Source organism: Ursus americanus, chromosome 30, assembly GCF_024610735.1.
Source record: "Ursus americanus isolate L20-20 chromosome 30, mUrsAme1.1.p, whole genome shotgun sequence".
In the NCBI taxonomy this organism is placed as follows: Eukaryota; Metazoa; Chordata; class Mammalia; order Carnivora; family Ursidae; genus Ursus; species Ursus americanus.
Window position 1 is genome coordinate 27,311,578 of NC_142156.1, and position 22,403 is coordinate 27,333,980.

Genomic DNA, 22,403 nt, shown 5'->3' on the forward strand with positions numbered 1-22,403 from the left:
GGCTCAATCCCAGAACGCCGGGATCATGCCCTGAGCCGAAGGCAGACGCTTAACCGCTGTGCCACCCAGGCGCCCCTCAAATTTTTAATTTTTTAAAATCTATTTACTTTAGAGAGAGAGTGTGTGCATGCACAAGCGAGGCAAGGGGGAGAGGGAGAGAATCCTCAAACAGATTACACATTAACCATGGAGCCTTCATGGGGCTCAATCCCACGACCCTGAGATCATGACCTGAGCAGAAATCAAGAGTCAGATGCTCAACCGACTGAGCCACCCAGGTGCCCCCAAATCTCTTTTTTTTAGGAAAGAAAGAAAACACATCATTGCAGCATTATTTATAACAGCCAAAATGTGGGAACAACTTAAGTGTCCATTTATAGATGAAAGGATAAAGATGTAATTCACACAAACACACACACACACACACACACACACACACACACACACACAAAACAATGGACTACTACTCAGCCACGAACAAGAATGAAACCTTGCCATCTGTTACAGCATGGGTGGACCTTGAGGTATGCCAAATGAAATAAATCACAGCAGAACGACAAATACTGCATGATTCACTCATATGTGAAATCCAAAACAACAAACAAAATAAAAACAAACTCACAGATATAGAAAACAAACTAGTGGTTACCTATGGGGAAGGGGGTTTGGAGGGTGGATGAAATGGGTGAAGAATGCCAACTGCATGGCAATGGATGGTAACTAGTCTTGTGGTGGTGATCACTTTGTCGTGTATACAGATATCAAACTATAAAGCTGTACACCTGAAACTTATATAACTAAAAAAACAAAAACAAAAACAAACCTCCACGTATCAGATATAACTAAAGGCTTTCCCCTACCTTGCCCTCCCCCCAACTGCTTTCCAAAGTAACCGGCCCTTTTAACTCCTTTTAATTGGACACTTTTTGTGCTCTTGGGATTTCAAACCATATATTCATATATTACTTTAAAATAAACTAGCTAAAATACTAATAAATACTAGTATAATATCAATCCTAATGCTACATAGTTTTAAAAATCACACTGAAAAGTTGTTGCAACCCACAGAATGGGAGATATTTAAATAGTTGCAAATCATATAGCTGACAAGGGATTGCTATCCAGATTATATAAAAAATTCCAATTAAAAACAATTTTTTAATGGGCAAAGAGGGTTCTTATATTACACTAGCCCTTCTTTAATGCTTGTGTTACACATATACACCTATTTTCCACACTTAAGTCCATCTCTCAGCTGCTGATTCCCATTTTTAGCTTACAGAAACAGTCATTTGTGTACACTATAACAAGTCATTACTGATGTTGTAAAAAAAAAGGGGGCGGTTGAGCATCAAGTATGGGGTAGTGAAGAGATTTTAATTTCCAAAACACCATAAAACAGCCAAGTTCTCAGGATTAAGAAATACATTCATAAGAAATACGTTCTATTTTCTCAGTTAATTCAAAAACAACCCACATAGCTCTGTAAGAGTCCATGCTCTCAAATTTCTAATGTTTGCTCCTCTTTATGTTTCTTTAATTTCAGGGCATTTAGGAAGACCAGAAGCCCCGACACCTTTTTTCCTTCACCGTGCCATACTAGAGTCAACACAGAACCCCCCGATACTTTAAAAAGCAGCTCCAGAGGTACATACTAGTTGCCCATCCCAATATCCATTCTTTCTTACTCAAAGTTTCTAATTTTTACTTTCTAATTTACAGTTAATCCAACTAAAATCCTGTATTTCCCAGCCTCCCATACAGGTAACGACAGTCATGAGACATAGTTCCAGCTAATGAGAACAAGCAGAAATCACTGGATTGGACTGCAGGAAAGCTTGTATCCAAAGGGCTGGCTTTGCTGATTGTCCTCACTTCTGCCTGCCCTGGGAACAAGTTTTGATGTTGGGGGTAAGGGGTGGGAATGGGGAGGAGACACCCTGTGCCAACAAGGTTAAAAAAGCACATTCTAAGGAAGGCTAAGCAGAAATAGAGGAAACCAGGTCACTGAGGACATCAGGGAGCCAAAGTAACAACTCTGGACTCCTTTCTCCAGAACTGTCACTGCAGCAGAAAAATAAGCCTCTGTTAAGTCAGCTACTGCCTGATTTTCTTCCTCACGCAGCTAAATGCAGATCTCTAGTACACACAGTATGGCCAAATCTCAACAGTAACTAGGTCCGACACCGAAAGAGTCATTTTCAAGAATACCTAGTACACAAAAATAAATAATTTTATTACGTACTTTGTATAAACAATAAAACACATGGTGTTTCTCAAAACAGGAATGGGAAGATAGGTGTTGAATTTACTAGGTCTGTATTGTATTTGGCAAAATCAGCCTCTACTGGTGTTTGATGCTAAAACATTCCCCTCCTAGAGCAAAGAAAACCCATAAACAGTAGCCCGAAAGACTACAAGAATGTCTCCTGTCAGCAGCAAAACCTGCAAACCCAAGGTTTCTCAAACTCGGCACTACTGAGATTTGGGGCTGGATGATTCTCTGTTATGGGGACTGTCTTGTGCACTGTACGATGTGTCGCAACAGTGAACACTGGCCTCTACTCATTAGACGTCACGTCGTAGCACCCCTTCTTCCAGCTGTGACAAACCTCTTCAGACACTGCCAAATTTCCATGGACAAAAAACCCCACCACAAATATACGCCACCGATATCCAGTTGAAAACCACTGTTCTGGGCTCCTGGGTGGCTCAGCTGGTTAAGCGTCTGAGATCGGCTCAGGTCATCATCCCAGAGTCCTGGGATCGACTCCTGCACCTGGCTCCCTGCTGGGGGGGGGGGGGAGCCTACTTCTCCCTCTGCCTCTCTCTCTGTCTCTCATGAATATAAATAAATAAAATCTTAAAAAAAAAGAAATGAAAACCACTGTTCTAATCTGATACCAACTCTTACCTAATTAAAGCTAATTTAAATGAGATCTTGTTTTAAAGAGTAATTTAATCAAAAATTTTAAAAAATCCAATTTATTTTGTGATTTTTGCTCAAAAAAGGCTAGGACTAATTGGCTCCCTAGTTATTTCTCTTTTAGTGGCAATAATCCAGAATGTGGGTAACTCATGTAACAAAGATCGCTTTCATGGAGTTATTTATAATGTTGAAAAGCTAGAAATAACCTGAATGTCCAATGACAGGGGAAAGACTGGTTGAAAAAACAGTGGTCCATCCAACTGAATATAATGTAGCCGTTTAAAAGTCGGGCCCTCGTACCATCTCAGCAGTAGCATAAACTCAGAGAGTCTCCTGGAATGATAATACAGGACAGAAACAAAGAAATAACAAAATCAATAAGTGGAACGGAGCCACTATTTGCTATTTGGGAGAAAAATTCATTTAGCTCCTCAGAATATTTGTAATATATATATACATATACATATATGTATATATACATATGTATATATACATATATGTATATATATATATGGTTGACTGTATTAAGATTACCCATCATCTCCTTTTCCAAAGAAGCCTAATTTCGGGAACATAAAATAATCCACTTCAACCAATGGCCTTATAACTTACATCCAGGCAGAAGATTCTAAACTTTAAATTCTGAAGATATTTACTTTCAACACACCGACTTTCTCTTATTATTTCACCTAATATTTTTATACACTTAACATTTAATCTCTTGATATTTACTTTGACATTTGGTTTGAGTGAGGAGTTAAACTGACTCTACTAACAGACTCTAATTTGCCGATGCTCAAATAAGGCTAGCCTGATATGGAGTAAGGCACTTGCTCGTTAATCATCTAGCCACTCTTCACTTCATAAACAGCCACGCCTATCCCGGACATACACCCTTAAATGCCATTCACAGCAATGAAGAGCAAACTATGGCTCTTATTTTTTTTAGCACAGTCGACACACAATGTTACATTAGTTTCAGATGTATAGCTTAGTGACTGGACAAGTATACATCACGCTATGTTCGCCATAAGCATAGCTACCATCGGTCCCTTTACATTGCTATTACGATATCACTGACTGTATTACTCTGGCTCTTATTTTGACAGAAATTGAATGTCAAGCTTTTACAAACCATTCAGCTCAATAAAAAGTTTGTTTTCTTGGATATAAGACAGTAACAAGTCTTGAACAAAAAGGGAAAAAATGGTTTTAAAAACTATTCATTTTGACCCTGCAACCACCCCCCCTGGGTGGGACATGTGTGACATTCTTCCCAGAATCTTCCAACTATCTTAATGCCCTGCTAGAGGAGAAAACCACCTTAACTTAAAGGTCCTCTTTAGCATATGAAAGTTCTTTTGAAATCTCCCTTTTTCCTTACCTCCCTCAACCCCAAAGTATATAATCAGGCACCCCTCACAACCCCGGTGCAGCAGCTCTTTCTGCCCGCGGGTCCTGTCTCCGTGCTTTAATAAACCATCATTGTGCACCAAACACATATACGCACACACACACACACCAAAACCTATTCGTTTTGTAAGATTAATAAGAAATTCTGGACCAAGCAGGGTTTGATATTTTATCTCTTCATTTCTTCTAAGAGAAACTATAAACCTATTAATCTAAGTAAAGTCTAAATTACAAACTCTTCGGGGAAAAAAATTCATTATAGTGCCTATAGTTACTAGAACTGAAATAGGAAGAAATTTTCTGCTACATTTCTTTATGAATGATTTAAGTTACATATTTTAAAATATTTAGTTTCAAGTGGATGCGCCCATAAAAATGTTAGTCTCCTAAATGGACTGAAAATTTCCTTTATAATTTTGTTAACTCTAACAGGCTAAGATTTCATTCATCTTGCTTTATCTGGCATACTTTTAAAAGTAAAATTTCAAAATAACTGGTAACTTATTTTTAAAAATGCAAAATATTTATTTATTGTTTTCAAAGACTATTTATTTGAGAAAGAGACAGTGAACACAGAGCGGAGGTAGGGGCAGAGGGATGAGGGAGGGAGATAATCTTAAGCAGGCTCTATGCTTAGCATGGAGCCTGATGCAGGGCTTGATCTCACTCACAACCCTGAGATTATGACCTGAGATGAAATCAAGAGTCAGACGCTTAACTGACTGAGCCACCCAGATGCCCAAACCCAACACATTTCTTAAGTTTATTCTTAAGTATTTTTAAAAATTTTGTTATTTCAACTGATCTCAATATGACCACTTTTTTCCTCCTTTAATCAACGAGGATGAATTACACAGTATTACACTCCCTTGTGCTGACCATCTTTATAGTTCCAGAATAAATTTGGGAATGGTGTTCTGTATCTCTAGATAATATCTGTCGATGACACATTAGAATTTTAGGGCTATAATCATAGGTAAAATTAAATTGCCTACTTGGAAGGGGAAGAGAAGATGCTAACTCATTTATTTTTACCTTTCCTTTGTATCTGTCCTTTTAAAACTTTATTTCATTTTATTGTTTTTCTAGCTTGGATGAAATGCTTAGCCCATTAATACCCTTTTCTTTCCTCCTTGCTTTAAAGACCGGTCAAATCCTGTTAAGTTTAGAAGAGTGTCATGCCATTATTTTCTAGGTTTCTAATGGCATACTGATTTCTTCTTTTACCCAAAAATGATTCGTAACGGCTGCTGTTTTCTATATGTTATGCTTCCTTATTTCCTTTTCCCCCCGTTTTTTCTGTATTAATCAAGTTTTATTTGTTCCTCTTTCCCTCTAGTAATTTAGAAGTAAAAGTACCATTCCTATTCTACGGGGGATTAGTCTTAAATTTTGTAAAAGCATGTCTGAACTTGTATTTTTCTGCTAATGTGAAAGCATCTATCAATAAATCTCTACTGGGAGGAGAGCATGGGTGGCTCAGCTGGTTAACTGTCTGCCTTCAGCTCAGATCATGATCTCAGGGTCCTGGGTCCCTCTGTGCTCTCTCCCCCTCTGTCTCTCAAATAAATAAATAAATAAAATCTTTAAAAAAAAAATCCCTACTGCAAAATCTATGGCACAATTATCATAGGTTTCACTACCCTCTTCCTACAGCCCAATCCCCCATATTTTCTTGAAATAATCTAGAACTCCGGATCCCTATTTTTTACATTCTCAATTATTTCAAAATTAATTTCTTATCATTTGCAGTAAGGTTTACAACAATAATTATTTAGCGTTAACTCTAGATTTTACTTGGCTTCACTGCCCAAACCTTGATTCTATAACTACTTCATTTCTCTCAGCTCTTGAGTGACATTTCTCCATTCTCTTCCGGCATCCGATGTCAGAGTGCGTAAGTCTGATGCAAATCTGACTGGTTCTTCTCTAAACGTAACTTGTTTTTCTACCTTACAGGGTTTTTTCTTTTATCCTGAATACTTAGAAAATTCATCAAGACACACCTAGGTTTTTATGTTTTTTAATATATTCTTGGTGAAGACTTTGTGGTCCCCTTTAATATTGAAACTCAAGGCTTTCTTCAGCTCAGAGACACTCTTCCATTATTTCTTTGGTCACTGCTTCATCTCAGGGTCCTCTGTTCTCTCTCTCAGAACCATGTAACACAGAGATTTGAGACATTTACGTGTTTTAAATATAATCTCATAAATTTCACCTTAAGTATCTTTTCCCTGAATTCAGAGATTTTTCTCACACTAACTTGGTATTCTGCATTATTTTGCGAGTGAGTCTTAAATTTTTTTAACAATTATGTTTTATAAGTTTAAGAACTCTTTCCTGTTCTCGGTTTATTTTCATAACCTGATCTTGTTTTGGGAATCTGAATTCCAGTTTTCCCTATTTCTTACACTATTTCACGTGCTCTAAATGACCCAACTAGTCTCACTTTCTTGAAGTGCTGAATTTTCCATATGCCTAACATTTGTTTGTTCATTCTCACAGGAAGTGCAGGCATCAACTCTTACCCAAGCTTTTGTGGATGCTCACACTATTTAATATCAAAATCCCCTAAGTTTTGGAATTGGAGGATGCTGGTCAAAAGACAAAATTTTCAGTTATAAGATAAATAAGTATACGGAGGTAATGTACAACATGATGGCTATAGCTTAACACTACTGTGTGATACAGAGAAAAGTTACTCAGATTCAATCCTAAAAGTTCTCATCACAAGGAGAAAATCGTTTTCCTTCCTGTCTTCTTCCTATTCTATTTGTATGAGAAGATGGATATTAGCAGGACCTATGTGGTAATCATTTTATAATACATATAAATCAAACCATCATGCTGTATGCCTTAAATGTATACAGTGACATGTATCAATCATTTCTCAATAAAACTGCAAAAAAAAGTCCTCTAAGTCTCAAATATATGGGTAAGACCCTTCTCTAGTGCCAAATAATAATGTAGATTTTTTCTTATCACTGCATTTTGGTCATTTCGGTGATAAATAAGAAGAACAAAAAAGCCTCTATTGCATGGGACTAAGGACCTGAAAAGTTATATCCATTTCTCATGATCTATCATTACTCTTGTTGTCAATGTTTACTGCTATTTATACAACTGTATCTAACGACCTTCTCTTTTTTGGTAATCAGACCTCAGAATTTTCCTTGAGACTATCATAAGTGCCATAAGAAAAGTACGCTCACATTTAAAATAAACACAGAGGGGCACATGCATGGCTCAGATGGTTAAGCATCTACCTTTGGCTCAAGTCATGATCTCAGGGACCTGGTATGGAACCCCACATTCCTGCTCAGCATAGAGCCTGCTTCTCCCTCTCCTGCTCCCCCTGCTTGTGCACTCTATCAAATAAATAAATAAAATCTCAAATAAATAAATACACACACACACACACAAATATAAAATAGACACGGAAGTGGATTTACTTTCACCTGGGAAAGTTAAGAGCATTGTGCACGAATAGACTTAAAAAGTGACCAGGAGGGGTGCCCAGCTGGCTCAGTTGGTGGAGCTTGCGACTCTTGATCTCAGGATTTAAAGTTTCAGCCCCACACTGGGTATAGAGGTTACTTAAAAGAAAATCTTAGGGGCGCCTGGGTGGCACAGCGGTTAAGCATCTGCCTTCGGCTCAGGGTGTGATCCGGCGTTATGGGATCGAGCCCCACATCAGGCTCCTCCGCTATGAGCCTGCTTCTTCCTCTCCCACTCCCCCTGCTTGTGTTCCCTCTCTCGCTAGCTGTCTCTATCTCTGTCGAATAAATAAATAAAATCTTTAAAAAAAAAAATCTTAAAAAAAAAAAAAAAAAAGAACGACCAGGAGTATGCCCCCCAAAACAAATAGAGAATGACAGGTCTAAGCAGACAAAACAGCTTGTGCAAAGTCATTAAGATGTGAAAGTACATGAAAATAAACAAATAAAAAAAAATAAACAAATGAAAGAATGAATAACTGATGTCTTGCAAGAAGTATAAGCAGCACAAAACCCGTGGTGCACAAGAGAGGAAAATGCAAGAAATGAGGATGAAGAAGCATAGAGATGAAATTATACAGGCATTTATTCATGTTTCATTCGCCCAATACATGTATCGGAACTCTGCAAATTATATAGATGGTACTCTAAATGGCGGGAAGAGGGAGGAAAGACGGATGGGATACTCAGCAAACAGTATAATAAAAGCAGACAGTTATTTAGGGGAAAAAAACTGGTCAGGAACACGACAAGGATTCCTAATTTCACCACTTCTTTTTTTTCCCCCCAAGATTTTATTTATTTATTTTAAAGAGTTTATTTTTAAGTAATCTCCACACCCAACCTGGGGCTCAAACTCACAACCGCAAGAACAAAAATCTCCCGCTCTACCAAATGAGCCAGCCAGGCACCCCACACTTTTACTTCTACTCAACACAGTACTGAAATTCTAGCCAGAGCAACTGGGCTATAATAAATAAACAGGCATTCAAACTGGAAAGGAAGTTGTTAACCTATCTTTATTCACAAATGACATGACCTTATAGGTAGAAAATCCTAAAGAATCCACCCCCACAAAAAAAACCTGTTAGAGCTAATAAACAAATTCAGCAAAGCTGCAAACACAAAAATCAGTATTTCTATACACTCGCAATGAACCCAAAGAAGGAAATTAAGAAAACAACCCCATTTACAAGAGAATCATAAAGAATACTTCAGAATAAACTTAACCAAAAAGGTGAAAGATCTGTACACTGAAAACTACAAAACACAGATGAAATTAAAGACAACCTAAATAAATACAAAGAAATCCTGTATTCATGAATTGGAGATTTAAATACTAAGAATACAAAACTACCTAAAGTGATACACTGATTCAATGTAACCTCTACCAAAATTCCAGCGACAATTTTTGCGGAAATGGAAAACCTCATCGCAATATTTATATGGAATTTCACAGGACCCTGAATAGCCGAAACAATCTTGAAAAAGAATAAAAAAGTTGGAGGACTCACACTTACAATTACAAAACTTACTGTAAAGCTATAGTAATTGTATCAGTGTGGTATGGCATAGAAACAGTCACAGAGATCAATGGAATAGGATACAATGTTCAGAAATAAACTCAGATCTATGGTCATTTGATTTTCAACAAAAAAGCAAATTCATTCAACGTGCAAAGTCTTTCAACAAATGGTGCTGGGAAAACTGGATACCCACATTCAAAAAAATAAAGATGACTTTTACCAGACAAAAATTAACTAAAATTGATCAAAGACCAAATTTAAGAGCTAAAGCTATAAAATTTTTAGAAGAAAGCACAGGGACTGAAAATCATCATGATCTTGGATTTGGTAATGGATTCTTAAATTATGACACCAAAAACACAGGTGACAAAAAATACACTGGACTTCATCAAAATTAAAAACTTTTGTTCATCAAATGACACTATACAGTGAAAAGGAAACACAGAGATTGGGAAATAATATTTGCATATCATATACCTGACAAGGGATTAATAACCACAATATACAAAGAATTCCTACAGTTCAACAACAAAAGGACAATGTAAAAATATGCAGACACACATTAGAATGGCCAAAATCTGGAACACTGCTAACACCAAATGCTGACAAGGATATAAAGCACAGTAACTCTCATTCATTGTTGCTGAGAATACAAAATGGTACAGCCACTTTGGAAAACAGTTTAGTGGCTCCTTACAAAACTACATATACTCTTACCATATGATCCAGTTATTGCACTCCTTGCAATTTACCCAAAGAAGTTGAAAACTTATGTCCACACAAAAACCGGATACATAGCAGCTTTACACACAACTGCCAAAACTAGGAAGCAACCAAGATGTCCTTCAGTAGATGAATGGATAAACAATGTTACATCCAGACAATGGAATATTATTCAGTGTTCAAAAGAAATGAACTATCAAGCCATGAAGACATGCAGGAACCTTAAATGCATATTACTAAGTGAAAGAAGCCAATCTGAAAAGGCTACTTACTATATGATTCCAACTATATGACATTTTGGAAAAGGTGAAACTATGTAGACAGTAAAAAGAACAATATGGTTGCTGGGGTTAGGGAAGGGGGCAGGGATGAATAGGGAGAACACTGAATTTTTATATATGATGCCATAATGATGGTTACGTGTACATCTGTCCAAACCCTCAGAATGTACACCACCAAAAAGGAACCCCAAGGTAAATTATGGACTTTGGGTATTTACAATATACCAACGTAGGTTCATCAATTATAACAAACATACCACCCTAGTGGGGGATTTTGATAATGTGGAAAGCTATACATGTGTGAGGGCAGGAGGTATATGAGAAATTTCTGCATCTCCTCCTCAATTTTGCCGTGAACCTAAAACTACTTTTAAAAAATGAAGTCCTGGGCACCTGGGTGGCTCAGTCGGTTAAGCGTCTGCCTTTGGCTCAGGTCATGATCTCAGGGTCCTAGGATCAAGTGCCACACTGGGCTCTCTGCTCAGCAGGGAGTCTGCTTCTCCCTCTCCCTCTCCCTCTGTGCTCGCCCTCTTTCTCAAATAAATAAAATCTTAAAAAAAAAAAATTAAAAAAAAGTCGTTTTAGGAAAAATAGGGGAAGGATTTGAATAGACATTCCTCCTAAGATACCCAATTAGTCAATAAATGCAGGAAAAAGATACTCGACATCCTTAGTCATTACAGAAATGCAAATCTAAACCACTTCATACCTACTAGCATGACTATAACTATAGAAATGGAAAACAACAAGTGCTTGTGAGGATATGAAGAAATTAGAATCCTCAAACACTGCTAGTGGGACATAAAATGTTGCAGCCACCACAGAAAAGTTTAGCAGTTACTCAAAAACTTAAACACAAAATTACTATATTATCCAGCAACTCCACTGCTAGGTCCAAATCCAAAAGAATTAAAAAACAAGGACTCCGGTGGCTATCTGCACAGCAATATTCACAGCAATAACCTCAGTATCCATTAACAGATGAATGGAGAAACAAAATGTGGTATATACATACAAAAAAATATTAGCCATAAAAAGGAATGAACTTGATAACAGGCTACAACACATAGCTCAGCCTTGACAACATGATGCTAAGTGAAATAAGCCAGACACAGAGGGACAAACATCGTACGGTTCCACTTGTATGAGGTATCTAGAAGAGGCAAACTCACAGACAGAAAGTAGAGCAGAAGTTACCAGGGAGAGGGGGAAATAGAGTTATTGCTTAATGGGTACAGAGTTTCTATTTGGGGTGCTGAAAGGGTTTTGGAAACAGTGGTGATGGTTGCACAACATTATAAATGGAATCAATGACATTGAATCGTACACTTAAAAATGGCTAAAATGGAACATTTTCTTATATAATATTATACCACAAAAAAAATTAATTGAGGGGCGCCTGGGTGGCACAGCGGTTAAGCGTCTGCCTTCGGCTCAGGGCGTGATCCCGGTGTTATGGGATCAAGCCCCACATCGGGCTCCTCCGCTATGAGCCTGCTTCTTCCTCTCCCACTCCCCCTGCTTGTGTTCCCTCTCTCGCTGGCTGTCTCTATCTCTGTCAAATAAATAAATAAAATCTTAAAAAAAAAAAAAAAAAGATTAAAAAAAAAAAATTAATTGGATGTCTACCTCATTCCTTTCATCAGAATAAAGCCCTGGTTGAGCAATTATTTAAACATTAAAAAAAAGAAACCATAAAATTGTATAAGAAAACACTGAAGAAAATTTTTTGTAATCATAGACTAGACAAGGTCTTCTAATTCATGGCACAAAAAACTAGAGAAGCCTGATAAATCTGATTTCTTAAAAATTAAATTTTCTATATGAAAAATACCATAAACAAGGTCAAAAGGTAACTTCCTTAATATGTAAAAGAACTTTTTTTTTTTTTAAAGATTTTATTTATTTATTTGACAGAGATAGAGACAGCCACGTAGAGAGGGAACACAAGCAGGGGGAGTGGGAGAGGAAGAAGCAGGCTCATAGCGGAAGAGCCTGATGTGGGGCTCGATCCCATAACGCCGGGATCACGCCCTGAGCCGAAGGCAGACGCCCAACCGCTGTGCCACCCAGGCGCCCCTGTAAAGAACTCTTATACATCAAAAAGAGAAAGGAAATACAAATGGCTTTTTTTTAAAAAAGAGAAGCTGTTCAACTTCACTCATTACAACAAAATTGCAAATTGTAAATACAGTAAGACTATTTTTCACCTCTCAGATAAAGATCAGAAAGTTGTTACTATAACTGGGTATAGAAGTCAAAGGAAACAATCACTTTCCCATACCACTGACGGAAGTGTACACTGATATAACTTCTTCGGAAGGTTATTCATGGCAACATTGTTTTTAATAGCTAAAGACTAGAAATAACCTATAGGTCCACAGGTGAATGGTTAACAAATACTATTAAACTGTTAAAATGATCCAGATGGAAGGATTTCCCATAACAGATTAAGTGAAAAAATCAAGGTGTAGAACGGTGTGCTAATATTTGTTTCATAGGGGTGCAACAGACAGAGGGAGGGAAAAAAGGAAGCAGGCAATGATTAAAACATAGATGACTGCAGAAGCGGTTCTCACTGTCATGGAGTAACTGCAGTTTTCTAAGGTGACCCCAGCATACCAACCCCTGACTAGGAACAGAGTGATACGTACTCTGGGAGCCATACAACCTTAGCCCAACCCATCTAAAGAATTTCTGGAAGCACTATTAAGTACAGTTCACCCTTGAACAAAATGGGTATTTTCTCTTCCTTATGATTTTAATAACATTTTCTTTTCTCTAGCTTATATTATAAAAACACAGTATATAGGGGCGCCTGGGTGGCACAGCGGTTAAGCGTCTGCCTTCGGCTCAGGGCGTGATCCCAGCGTTCTGGGATCGAGCCCCACATCAGGCTCCTCCGCTATGAGCCTGCTTCTTCCTCTCCCACTCCCCCTGCTTGTGTTCCCTCTCTCGCTGGCTGTCTCTATCTCTGTCGAATAAATAAATAAAATCTTTAAAAAAAAAAAAAACACAGTATATAATACACATAACATATAAAATATTTGTTGACTATGTCTTCTGTAAGGCTTCCAGTCAACAGTACGCTATTAATACCTGTTTTAGGGAGTCAAAAGTTACATGTGGATTTTTGACTATGTCCCTACCCCTGTATTGTTCAAGGGTCAACTAGATATTGCAAAGAGGAAATGACAGCTTTCAGAGTATAAAACTGTTCAAATACAGTGAAACAATAAAATAATTCAGTATGAGAATTTCTTCAAAGGAATGAAAGCAGTCTGAAACAAAGTTAGAAATGATCAGTGACATAAACCAAATTAAACTGACAGAACAAAGAGCACATTAAATCAGACATATTGGTTGCAAAAGGAGTAAGAAGAGTATTAAAACAAACATGAAAATACCACACTGAAAAAGTACCAGAAATCCACAGATAAAAGTGTCTAACCTAAAATCAGTTTCTTGACCAGGACTTCTTTCCCAAAGGTCATCAACCCCAACAGTTTGAAATCACATGCTAAATTTTAGAGGATTTTATGTATGCAGACATTCCTCTTGTTCACAGATTTCATTTTAAAGGTGTTTAAAGATGTTTAAGATCTTTATTTATTTATTTGACAAAGGCGGGGGGAGAGGCAGGGAGAAGGAGAAGCAGACTCCCTGCTGAGCAGAGACACAGACTGTGGCTCTATGCCAGGACTCTGGGATCATGACCTCAACTGGAGGCATACGCTTAACTGACTGAGCCACCCAGGTGCCCCGATGTTTAAAATCTTTAAAAGCAAGGATTTCACTGTTAAGCCAAAATAACTGAACATTACTACTATGATACCATAAACAGAACATTAAATTAGAACTACATTAAATACATTTAAAATAGCACTACATTCATTTTTAACAGCTATTTCAGACAACAGCCAGGCAAGCTACAACATCATTAATTAGTATTCTACCCAGAATAGCAGAGTCAGAATTTATATTTTTTAAAAGTATCCTGCTGAGCCATATTTCTTCCTCAGTTATCAGCCACTATGTTTTAATTTTACATGCTAAACTGAAACAGTGCATAGCTAAGCATGCCTCCCAAAATAATGGAGAGTATTATAAAAGTTCTAATATGCCAGTTGGTGCCAGTTGGTTTAAACAAGCCCCAACAAGAGCACCTGGGTGGCTCAGCTGATTGAGTGTCCAGCTCTTGATTTTGGCTCAGATCATGATCTCAGGGTCATGGGACCAAGCTCCGTATCTGGGTCTGTGCTCAGCACGGAGTCTGCTTCTTTCCCTCTCCCTCTGCTCCTCCCTGCTCATGCTATCTCATTCATTCATTCATACATACATACATAAAATCTTTTTTAAAAATGAAAAAAAATAAACAAGCCCTAACAGCTTACCAAGAAACAGCGACTTAACAGAGCACTAAGAGATCAAGCAGGGAAACAGAACGACAAGAGAACAGGAGACTGCAAGAGCTGTAACAGGTCTCTAACTGGGAACAGGTTATGAGCATAGTAGCAATCTGGGAGAAGTCAAAGAGTTCTTGGAGATTGCAGTTAAAATCAAGAAAGTGAGGGGCGCCTGGGTGGTTCAGCTGTTTGAGCGTCTGAATCTTGACCAGTTCATGATCTCAGAGTTGTGAGATGGAGATCCCCATCAAGCTCCATGCTGGGTATGCAGCCTGCGTAAGAGCCTCTCTCCTGCTCCCTCTGCCCTCCCTCAAAAATCAACCAATCAAGAAATTGAAAAAAGCAAGCTAGAAAGGCTAGAGGACAAACGTGACAGTCTGGATTTCCACAACTGCAGGCAGGTATCATAACTACAGAACATACATAAGAGGCAAAACTCAGTTATAATTTCTAGTTATATATTCTCTATTGGGCACCATTCCCAAGGCTGCTTTCCCTTAAAGTGGTAGTCCTTACCTATTGAAGAGTCACAGAGATCCACATAAGAACAAAAGCTATGGAATCACCTAGAAACAAAATACCCAAATACACTCACACATACACATAATTTAGCATACAGTTTCAATCCATGGATCCCAGATACTGTTTTAAACGCCTCCAATCCCAAAATGACCCCACCTATCATAACACATTCCGTTCTCTCCTTGCTACGAAAAATTTAAATGATTCCCTCGGTGTCGTTAATCTCAAGTAGATCTTAAGGAGAAAGCAATATAAGCAGTCACACTGGCAAATTGGGATAACATAGAAATAAGAATCATAAAGACTAAATTTGGGTCCCATCTGTGTCACTGTCGGATATGGTGGTAACCTTATGCAAGTCCCAACTTCATGATGGACAGGCATCTCCTCAGCTGTGAATGAGGGGGCTGGAATAAACCAAGGTGCTGACATGTTATCTATTTAAAGATTTTTAAGTAATCTCTACACCCAACGTGGGGTTTGAACTCACAACCCTGAGATGGAGAGTCACATGCTCCACCAACTGAGCCAGCCAGACACCCCAAGGTGCTGACATTTTAAAAGGGGAGCAGTGATTCATACTCTAATAAAAGAATATAGAGGGTTCAGGAATCACATAACTTTGCCTAAGGAGACCAGTGGCTAGTCTTGAAGAGGTTTCCTAGACAGATAAGGAAGGCTCAGAATATATCCAACATACATAAAGACTCCAAAGTGTGAGAAAGCAGGCTATTTTCAATGAAATTCAAGGAGTCTGTATAGCAAGAGCACATGCAACCATGTGAAACCCCAAACCGTAAGATTAAACAATTGTAGGACAATGTGCAGTAACCACTGCAAAGAAAGTGTTCTAGAATAAGAAAGCTTTGGTTTATCCTATGGCTACCCACTATAAATAGTAGAAAAATAGACTTCCCTTGATGCCCTACTCCTAAAATTTAGCTAACTCACAAGTGTCTCTTACTCCGACAGCATTTGAACTACAGCTTTCTAATAAAGAAAAATGACCAGTTAAGAGTTTCATGGCTCCTAAACTGATTAGTCAACCAAATTCTTTCTGAGCCACCGTTTACTAGAAACATTATTCCATGGCTTAGTGGGGGTTTTTTGCCATTTCCCTACAGTTTTACTCCCTTCCCTGAAAGCTCACAAAACTTCATTCTTTTCTCTGCCCTTCTCATGCCCCAGCCTGATTCAGATAGCAATCAGCAGTGACTCAAGGCAAAAAAGCAGTCATGAACATTTCTCAAAAGGCAGTTAACCTGAGACTACATTAATGTCATTAGTTTGTCAGTCAAGCCAAATTAGACTTTTCCAGCAATCTCACTTCTGCCAGCTGTGCCCTTTCAAGGCCAGTTCTTCCATCTGTGTGCTTTTGCTCCCATCAAGTACCTGCTTTTCAAGGTTGCTGGCACCAACAGTAATCTCTTCTATTTCTTCAACTTCCAACCTCCCTCTTTAGGCTTATCCTCCCTGCCCCCCACCCAATGAAAACATATCAACTCAGCCTTCTCTGATAAGAAGTCATTATTCAACAAATATTTCTCATGTACCTAGTAAGTGCCTGATGCTGTCCAAGGCCTTGGCACTGCTACCATGAAGCTCTGATGATAGTGCAGAAGAGAAATTCATAGTCTGTTCTGCTCTAACCCCATAATTCATTCCCAAGAAACCTCCTATTACCAAAAGCTCCGTTGTAAAAGCAACTGTTCAAAACTGGGTAAAACGGAGTAAGGGGCCAAAGAGTTTCAGACTCAAAATAATCAATTCATTTTTCCTTTCCTGAAAGACTTTCAATAAGGTGTAAAGTGAAAGTTTTCACACCACTAAGCAAGTCCAACGTTTAGTTGTATCCAGTGTTTGCCCAAGAGCGAAGCTTTTCTTTTCCTAATCCAATTAGCACTGCCAAAAAAAATTAACACAAATATCACCCAGTCTTGTGACAAAGCAGAGAGCCCACTTAAGCACTTTTTCCCTACTCAAGTAACAGTAATGCAAATTTGTGTTCCCTAAATAATCTGCTGTGCAGTACATTCAACACAATGCTATGAAAGGGGAAGTCGTGGAACACTACGGAGTATGTAACAGGGGATCATATCCTGCGGGGAGGGGCAGGAAGCCCCCCTCCCCCAAGGAAGTGAGTCTTCAGGGATGAGTAGGAGGTAGTTAATGGGGAAAAAAGGGGGATAAGTTGTGGTAAGGCAAAGAGAGCTACAATTATGAAGACCCTCAGGGAAGAATGGACACATATTTCAAGGAATAGAACCCAGTGGCAAGAGGGAAGTCAGTCATATAGGGAGGCCGACCATGTGGTCTTGTGAGCCACAGAAGGATCTGAACTTTACATCATGAGAAGTGGGAAACCACTGAAGGTTTTCAGTAAGAAGGGACATAACTGTGCTTCATTTTAGCTACCTTCCCCACTCCATCAGTCAAGTTGGGCTTCCTAATAGAATGGTCTACACTTACCTGGTTATACTTCTTCCCACCTTCTCTTCTCAATGCCCAGCATCTGACTTCTGTACTCCACTGAAATTGTTCTCTTTAAAGGCGTCTAGGGGCACGTGGGTGGCTGAAGTGGGTCAGGCTTCGACTCTTGATTTTGGCTCAGGTCAAAATCTCAAGGGTTGTGAGATCAAGCCTCAGGTCACTCTTCACACTGGACACGGAACTTGCTTAAGGTTCTCTCTCTCCCTTCCTCCCTCTGCCCACCTCCTCCTTCCTTCCCTCTCTCTCCCTCTCTAAAAAAACAAGAACAAAACAAAACAAAACAAATAAAAAATAAAGGTATCTGTTGATCACCCACTCCTTAAGTCAATGGGCCCTTTCAGTTTTGACTTTATTTGTCCCGTCTGCTGCATGTGGCCCTCCTGGCCATCAACTTCCTTCACACCCACAATCAATTATCTCCCTACTTCCATGGTTATTCCTCTCCAGTTTTTGCAAGCTCCTTTCTTTACCTATGCCCTTAATTGTTGGTGGTGGTCAAGATTTCTGCTGTTGGCATTTCCAAACCCTCCATATTTTCCCTAGATGATCTCATTCATATCTAGGACTTCAAACACCACCTATGTGCTCATGATTTCCAAAATCCTATTCACAGCTCAGACCTACCCTGAAGTCCATATTTATATATTAAACTATTTCTATTTTGACGTCTTACAGGCATCTCAAACTGAACAATTTCGAAACCAAACATATCTTATCCCATTACCACTTCAAATCTGTATCTCCCCTTCATTCCTCCTGCCACTGCTTTAGTTCAGGAGGTCAACAGTCCTCTCCAGGTGTTTTCCAACAGACTACTTCCCTGTACTACCTGCCTAGGGATGGCCCCATCAATCACACTAACTAGTAGAACGATCTTACTAAAAAGTAAATATAGTGAAGCGACACCTGGGTGGCTCAGTCGGTTAAGCGTCTGCTCAGGTCATGATCCCAGAGTCCTGGGAGTGAGTCCCGCATCGGGCTCCTTGCTCAGCAGGGAGCCTGCTCCTCCCTCTGCCTGATGCTCCCCCTGCTTGTGCACTTGCTCGCTCTGACAAAAAATAAGTAAAACCTTTAAAAAATAATAATAAAGTTAAATTAAAAATTTTTTAAAAAGTAAATACAGCATGAGCATGGTACTTCCAGGCTTACAATTCCTCAATGAGTCCTATCAACTAGCTCAAATTCCGTAGTCTGATCTACAGGTACCTAACAGGCTCTGTCTTACTCTCCAGCCTTATCCCTTCAGCACCTCAACTTCATTCCATACTCCTCACAAGGCTAACTTGTTGGTAGCCTCTACACACATTCCTTCCTTCTCTGGAACACTAATTCTTTCCCCCTCCCTTATTCTCCTCACCGAGCCAACTTGTCCTTCAAGACTTAGGTAAGGCCATCCCTCCTGCAGGAAGCACCACCAGAACTCCCAGGTGCACCCCTTTGGGGATCAGATAACACCCTGTGCTTAAAACTAGCTTTTGCATTTCTTACTTTTATGTTTCAATCTTCCTACCCATTTACTACTCCCATCAGGCTGGATCCTTGAGAGCTGGGACTCAGTCTAACAATGGTACATAATAGATGTGTTAGGAGTGAATGAATGAAAATAGGGAATGGCGATGAGGCCATCAAAAGAACAAGTCCTAGAACTGTGAGCTCCTCAAGAGAAGAACTTTGCTGCATTCTCTGCCCAATCTCAAAGGCCCAGAGCAGGGACTGGCACAACACTGGTGCTCAGTACATATTTGTAGTATGGCTGAATGTATATTCTAGAGTCAAAGGAAAACCTTCTCCTAGTCTTGCTTTCCATTTCTAACTTTCTTGGTTTGTGACCCACTTTTATTATAACACCAGTATGTTTTGCATGATTTCTACTGACCAAACTAATGCTCTTCTTCTTCCATTACGAAAAAATAATAATAGCATTGACTAACCTACTAAAGGATTCCTTGGCATAAGTCCCTGGAAGGGTTTCCTGAATTCCTTGAAATTGAATGTGAAATTTTCAGTGGATATAAGAAAGTGCATTTTTCTGGTGAGAGGGATTACAGTTTTCATTAAATTTTCAAAGATATTAATGCTATCCCCACCCCCCCAATCAAACTGCTTACCCAAAATGTTAAGCTGAAGTTGCAGCATTCACCTTTCTCTTCTCAAATCCGTATTTTGATATATCACTATCAACTTGGAGACCGTAGCTTCTGTTTAAACAAATGTAACTGGAGAAGACACAGCTAGCAGGCTCTCACATAAAGATTTCTACTAGAATGTGCATTTAAAATATACTATAATCAGTAAAGCCATTACTAGCTTTCTTAAAAGTTAGTACTCTAACATACTCTGTACTAATGTGAATTAGGTTATTTATTATACTTCCTGCTAATGTGTTCAAGAAAAAAATGTTACATTCTGATCATAATGACAAAGAAACATTCTTTACTGTCCTTTAATTAAATGAATTTAAATGGGGAGAAGCCCAGGATCATCCAGATTTACGGGAAAACCTTTTTTTTCCTTTCTTTTTCTGTATAGTGACCCGAACAGCAGAAGCAACATTTAACTCACCAACCACTCAATTTAATCTTGGAAACAATATGCTAATAATTAAGCAGTACAGAGCAGGCAACTAAATCATTTTCAAAGAGATAAATTCCTTTATGAATTGAAAGGTTCTCCAGTTGATGTTAAGAAACTAGTCACAAAAGAACTCAACTACATGATTCCACTCATATGAGTTCGATAAAAGGCAGGATTATTGCATGGCGGTAAGAAATCAAAACAGTGGGTCTATGCAGGACGGCACCTTCAGGGTAATGAAAAGGTTCTTCATTTTGACCTGGCTGATGCTTACACAGGTGTATACATTCAGAAAACTCGCTTAACTCCATACAAAAAATCTGTGTTTTACTGTATGTTAAGTACTCCTCAGTAAAGAAGATTTAAAAGAGAACATCCTTATTCTTTCTCTTAACTAACACAACCAAAGCCAGATATTCTCGTTCCTGGAAGCTGTTTGTGGAGGCCGACCCACGCGCTGAGACACTGGGCTCTCTGAAAACATGAACACTGCCGATTCGCCGGGAGCTTCCGCCGTCACTACGGTTTAGGCACTGCCATTTCGAGAGGCCCCGGAGCCACCCGTAACAGCACGGCCAGAGCGGGCTGTGCCTTCGGAAATGGGTGCCGGCCGGCCTCAGCTCAGCCACAGAACACCTGGGCAGCGAAAAGGTGTCCGCGGGCAGAGTCCGCCACCAGGCCGTGCGAAAGACCGCAAGCGTGCAGCTGGATCTCCGCCGCGCCCCCCTCGGCCTCACCGCCCTTCTCTCGGCCCCCCTCGGCCTCTCCGACAGCCCGCGGGTCTCACGGGTAGCCCCCGGACCTCCCAGGTAGCCCCCCCGCCGGGCGGCGGAATACATCCTCGCCCGCCACCAGGCGCCGCTGTGGAGCCGCCTTCCAGAACTAACTCTGCGCTTGCGCGCACGAGGAGCACCCCCGCCCGCCCAAGGTCTTTTTTTCAGAAGGCCCCAGAGACTCGGTCGGCGCAGGCGCGGCCCTGACGCGGCCCGCGCGCCGCCACTTCCGCCCCGAGCAGGAGGCGGGGGAGGCGGGAGGGAGCCGGCGGGCGCGAGCCCGGGTCCTCGGTGAGGACTGTGGCTACTGCGCGAGCCCGCGACTCACCAAGTATAGCTGCTGCCAGCGATTCTGAGCATCCAACTCCTCAAACTCCCGCTCGACGGTGGCGGACATGGCGGCGGGAGCGAGCTGGCGCGAGCGGAGCCTGCGCCGGCGGAGAGGCTCAGGCCCCGCACGATCCGGGGAGAGCGCTGGCGCTGCGGCGCATGCGCGCTCCGCGCCCTGCCCCGCCCCCACGCCTCGCTCGGCCGGCCGCGGGGAAAGTACCTGGAGCGTCGGACGTCAGCGCGCCGATTCGCGCCGCCGAGAGTCGGACGGCGGCGGGGCGGGGCGCTCGGAGGAGGCGTGGTCCAGAGGGCGCTCAGGTGGAGAGAGGGCGGGGCCGAGGGACCACCCAGAGGCTGCTGTCTGGGGAAGTTCGGCGCTAGGTGACCGGCTTCCTGGGCGTGAGCGGACTGGCCCCGGGGAGGAGATAGCGTACCGCGAGTTTCCCGGGAATGGAGCGGACCGAGAAAGTCCTTTGGGAAGACCTCCTTAGTTCTTGCTATCCCATTTCTCTTTTTCTCTTTAGTCTTAATTTTTTTTAATGCAGTATTTTCGTTTGATTTAAAGGTCATCTAGGTCAGTTTACAGACCTGTGTCCAATTTTGAAACATATGTCTCAGCTCCCTCGGAGAGTATAAACCAGCCTAGATGCCAGCTCTTGTATGCCTGAGGGTTTTGTGCCAAATAAACCGGTATAGCGCAAAAGGCAACCGCTTCTGGAGTTACGGAGAATACATGTTGTTAAGTAAACGTCATACAACTTAAAAATTAATGTTACCTATAAAAAGAACAATCTTTTACAGCACAAACACACTAGTTACGGAAACCATCGCTCTTCAAATTGAGTTAATTCATTGCTGGTAAACCATTGCTTATAGTAGTATAGTATCTTGTTACATAATCTTCTTAAGAAATGTGAAGGGTTAGAAAAATTTTAGCGG

At 40.3% G+C, this 22,403-nt stretch overlaps 1 protein-coding gene across 5 annotated transcripts in view; it reads right to left on the reverse strand.

The window, feature by feature from the left end:
• The window catches only part of PTPN2 (protein tyrosine phosphatase non-receptor type 2), an 82,247-nt gene extending 60,589 nt beyond the window's left edge, over positions 1-21,658 (reverse strand). Inside the window, exon 1 of one of the 5 annotated variants that reach the window (XM_045815083.2) lies at positions 21,463-21,656. In XM_045815083.2, coding sequence (XP_045671039.1) covers positions 21,463-21,531 — 69 coding nt within the window. In that variant the 5' untranslated portion in view covers positions 21,532-21,656. Of the gene's footprint in view, positions 1-3,135; positions 3,279-21,462 lie in introns of those variants that run through there. The other 4 variants (XM_045815080.2, XM_045815081.2, XM_045815078.2 and 1 more) reach the window with 4 other exon arrangements.
• Between the last annotated feature and the right edge of the window lie 745 nt (positions 21,659-22,403).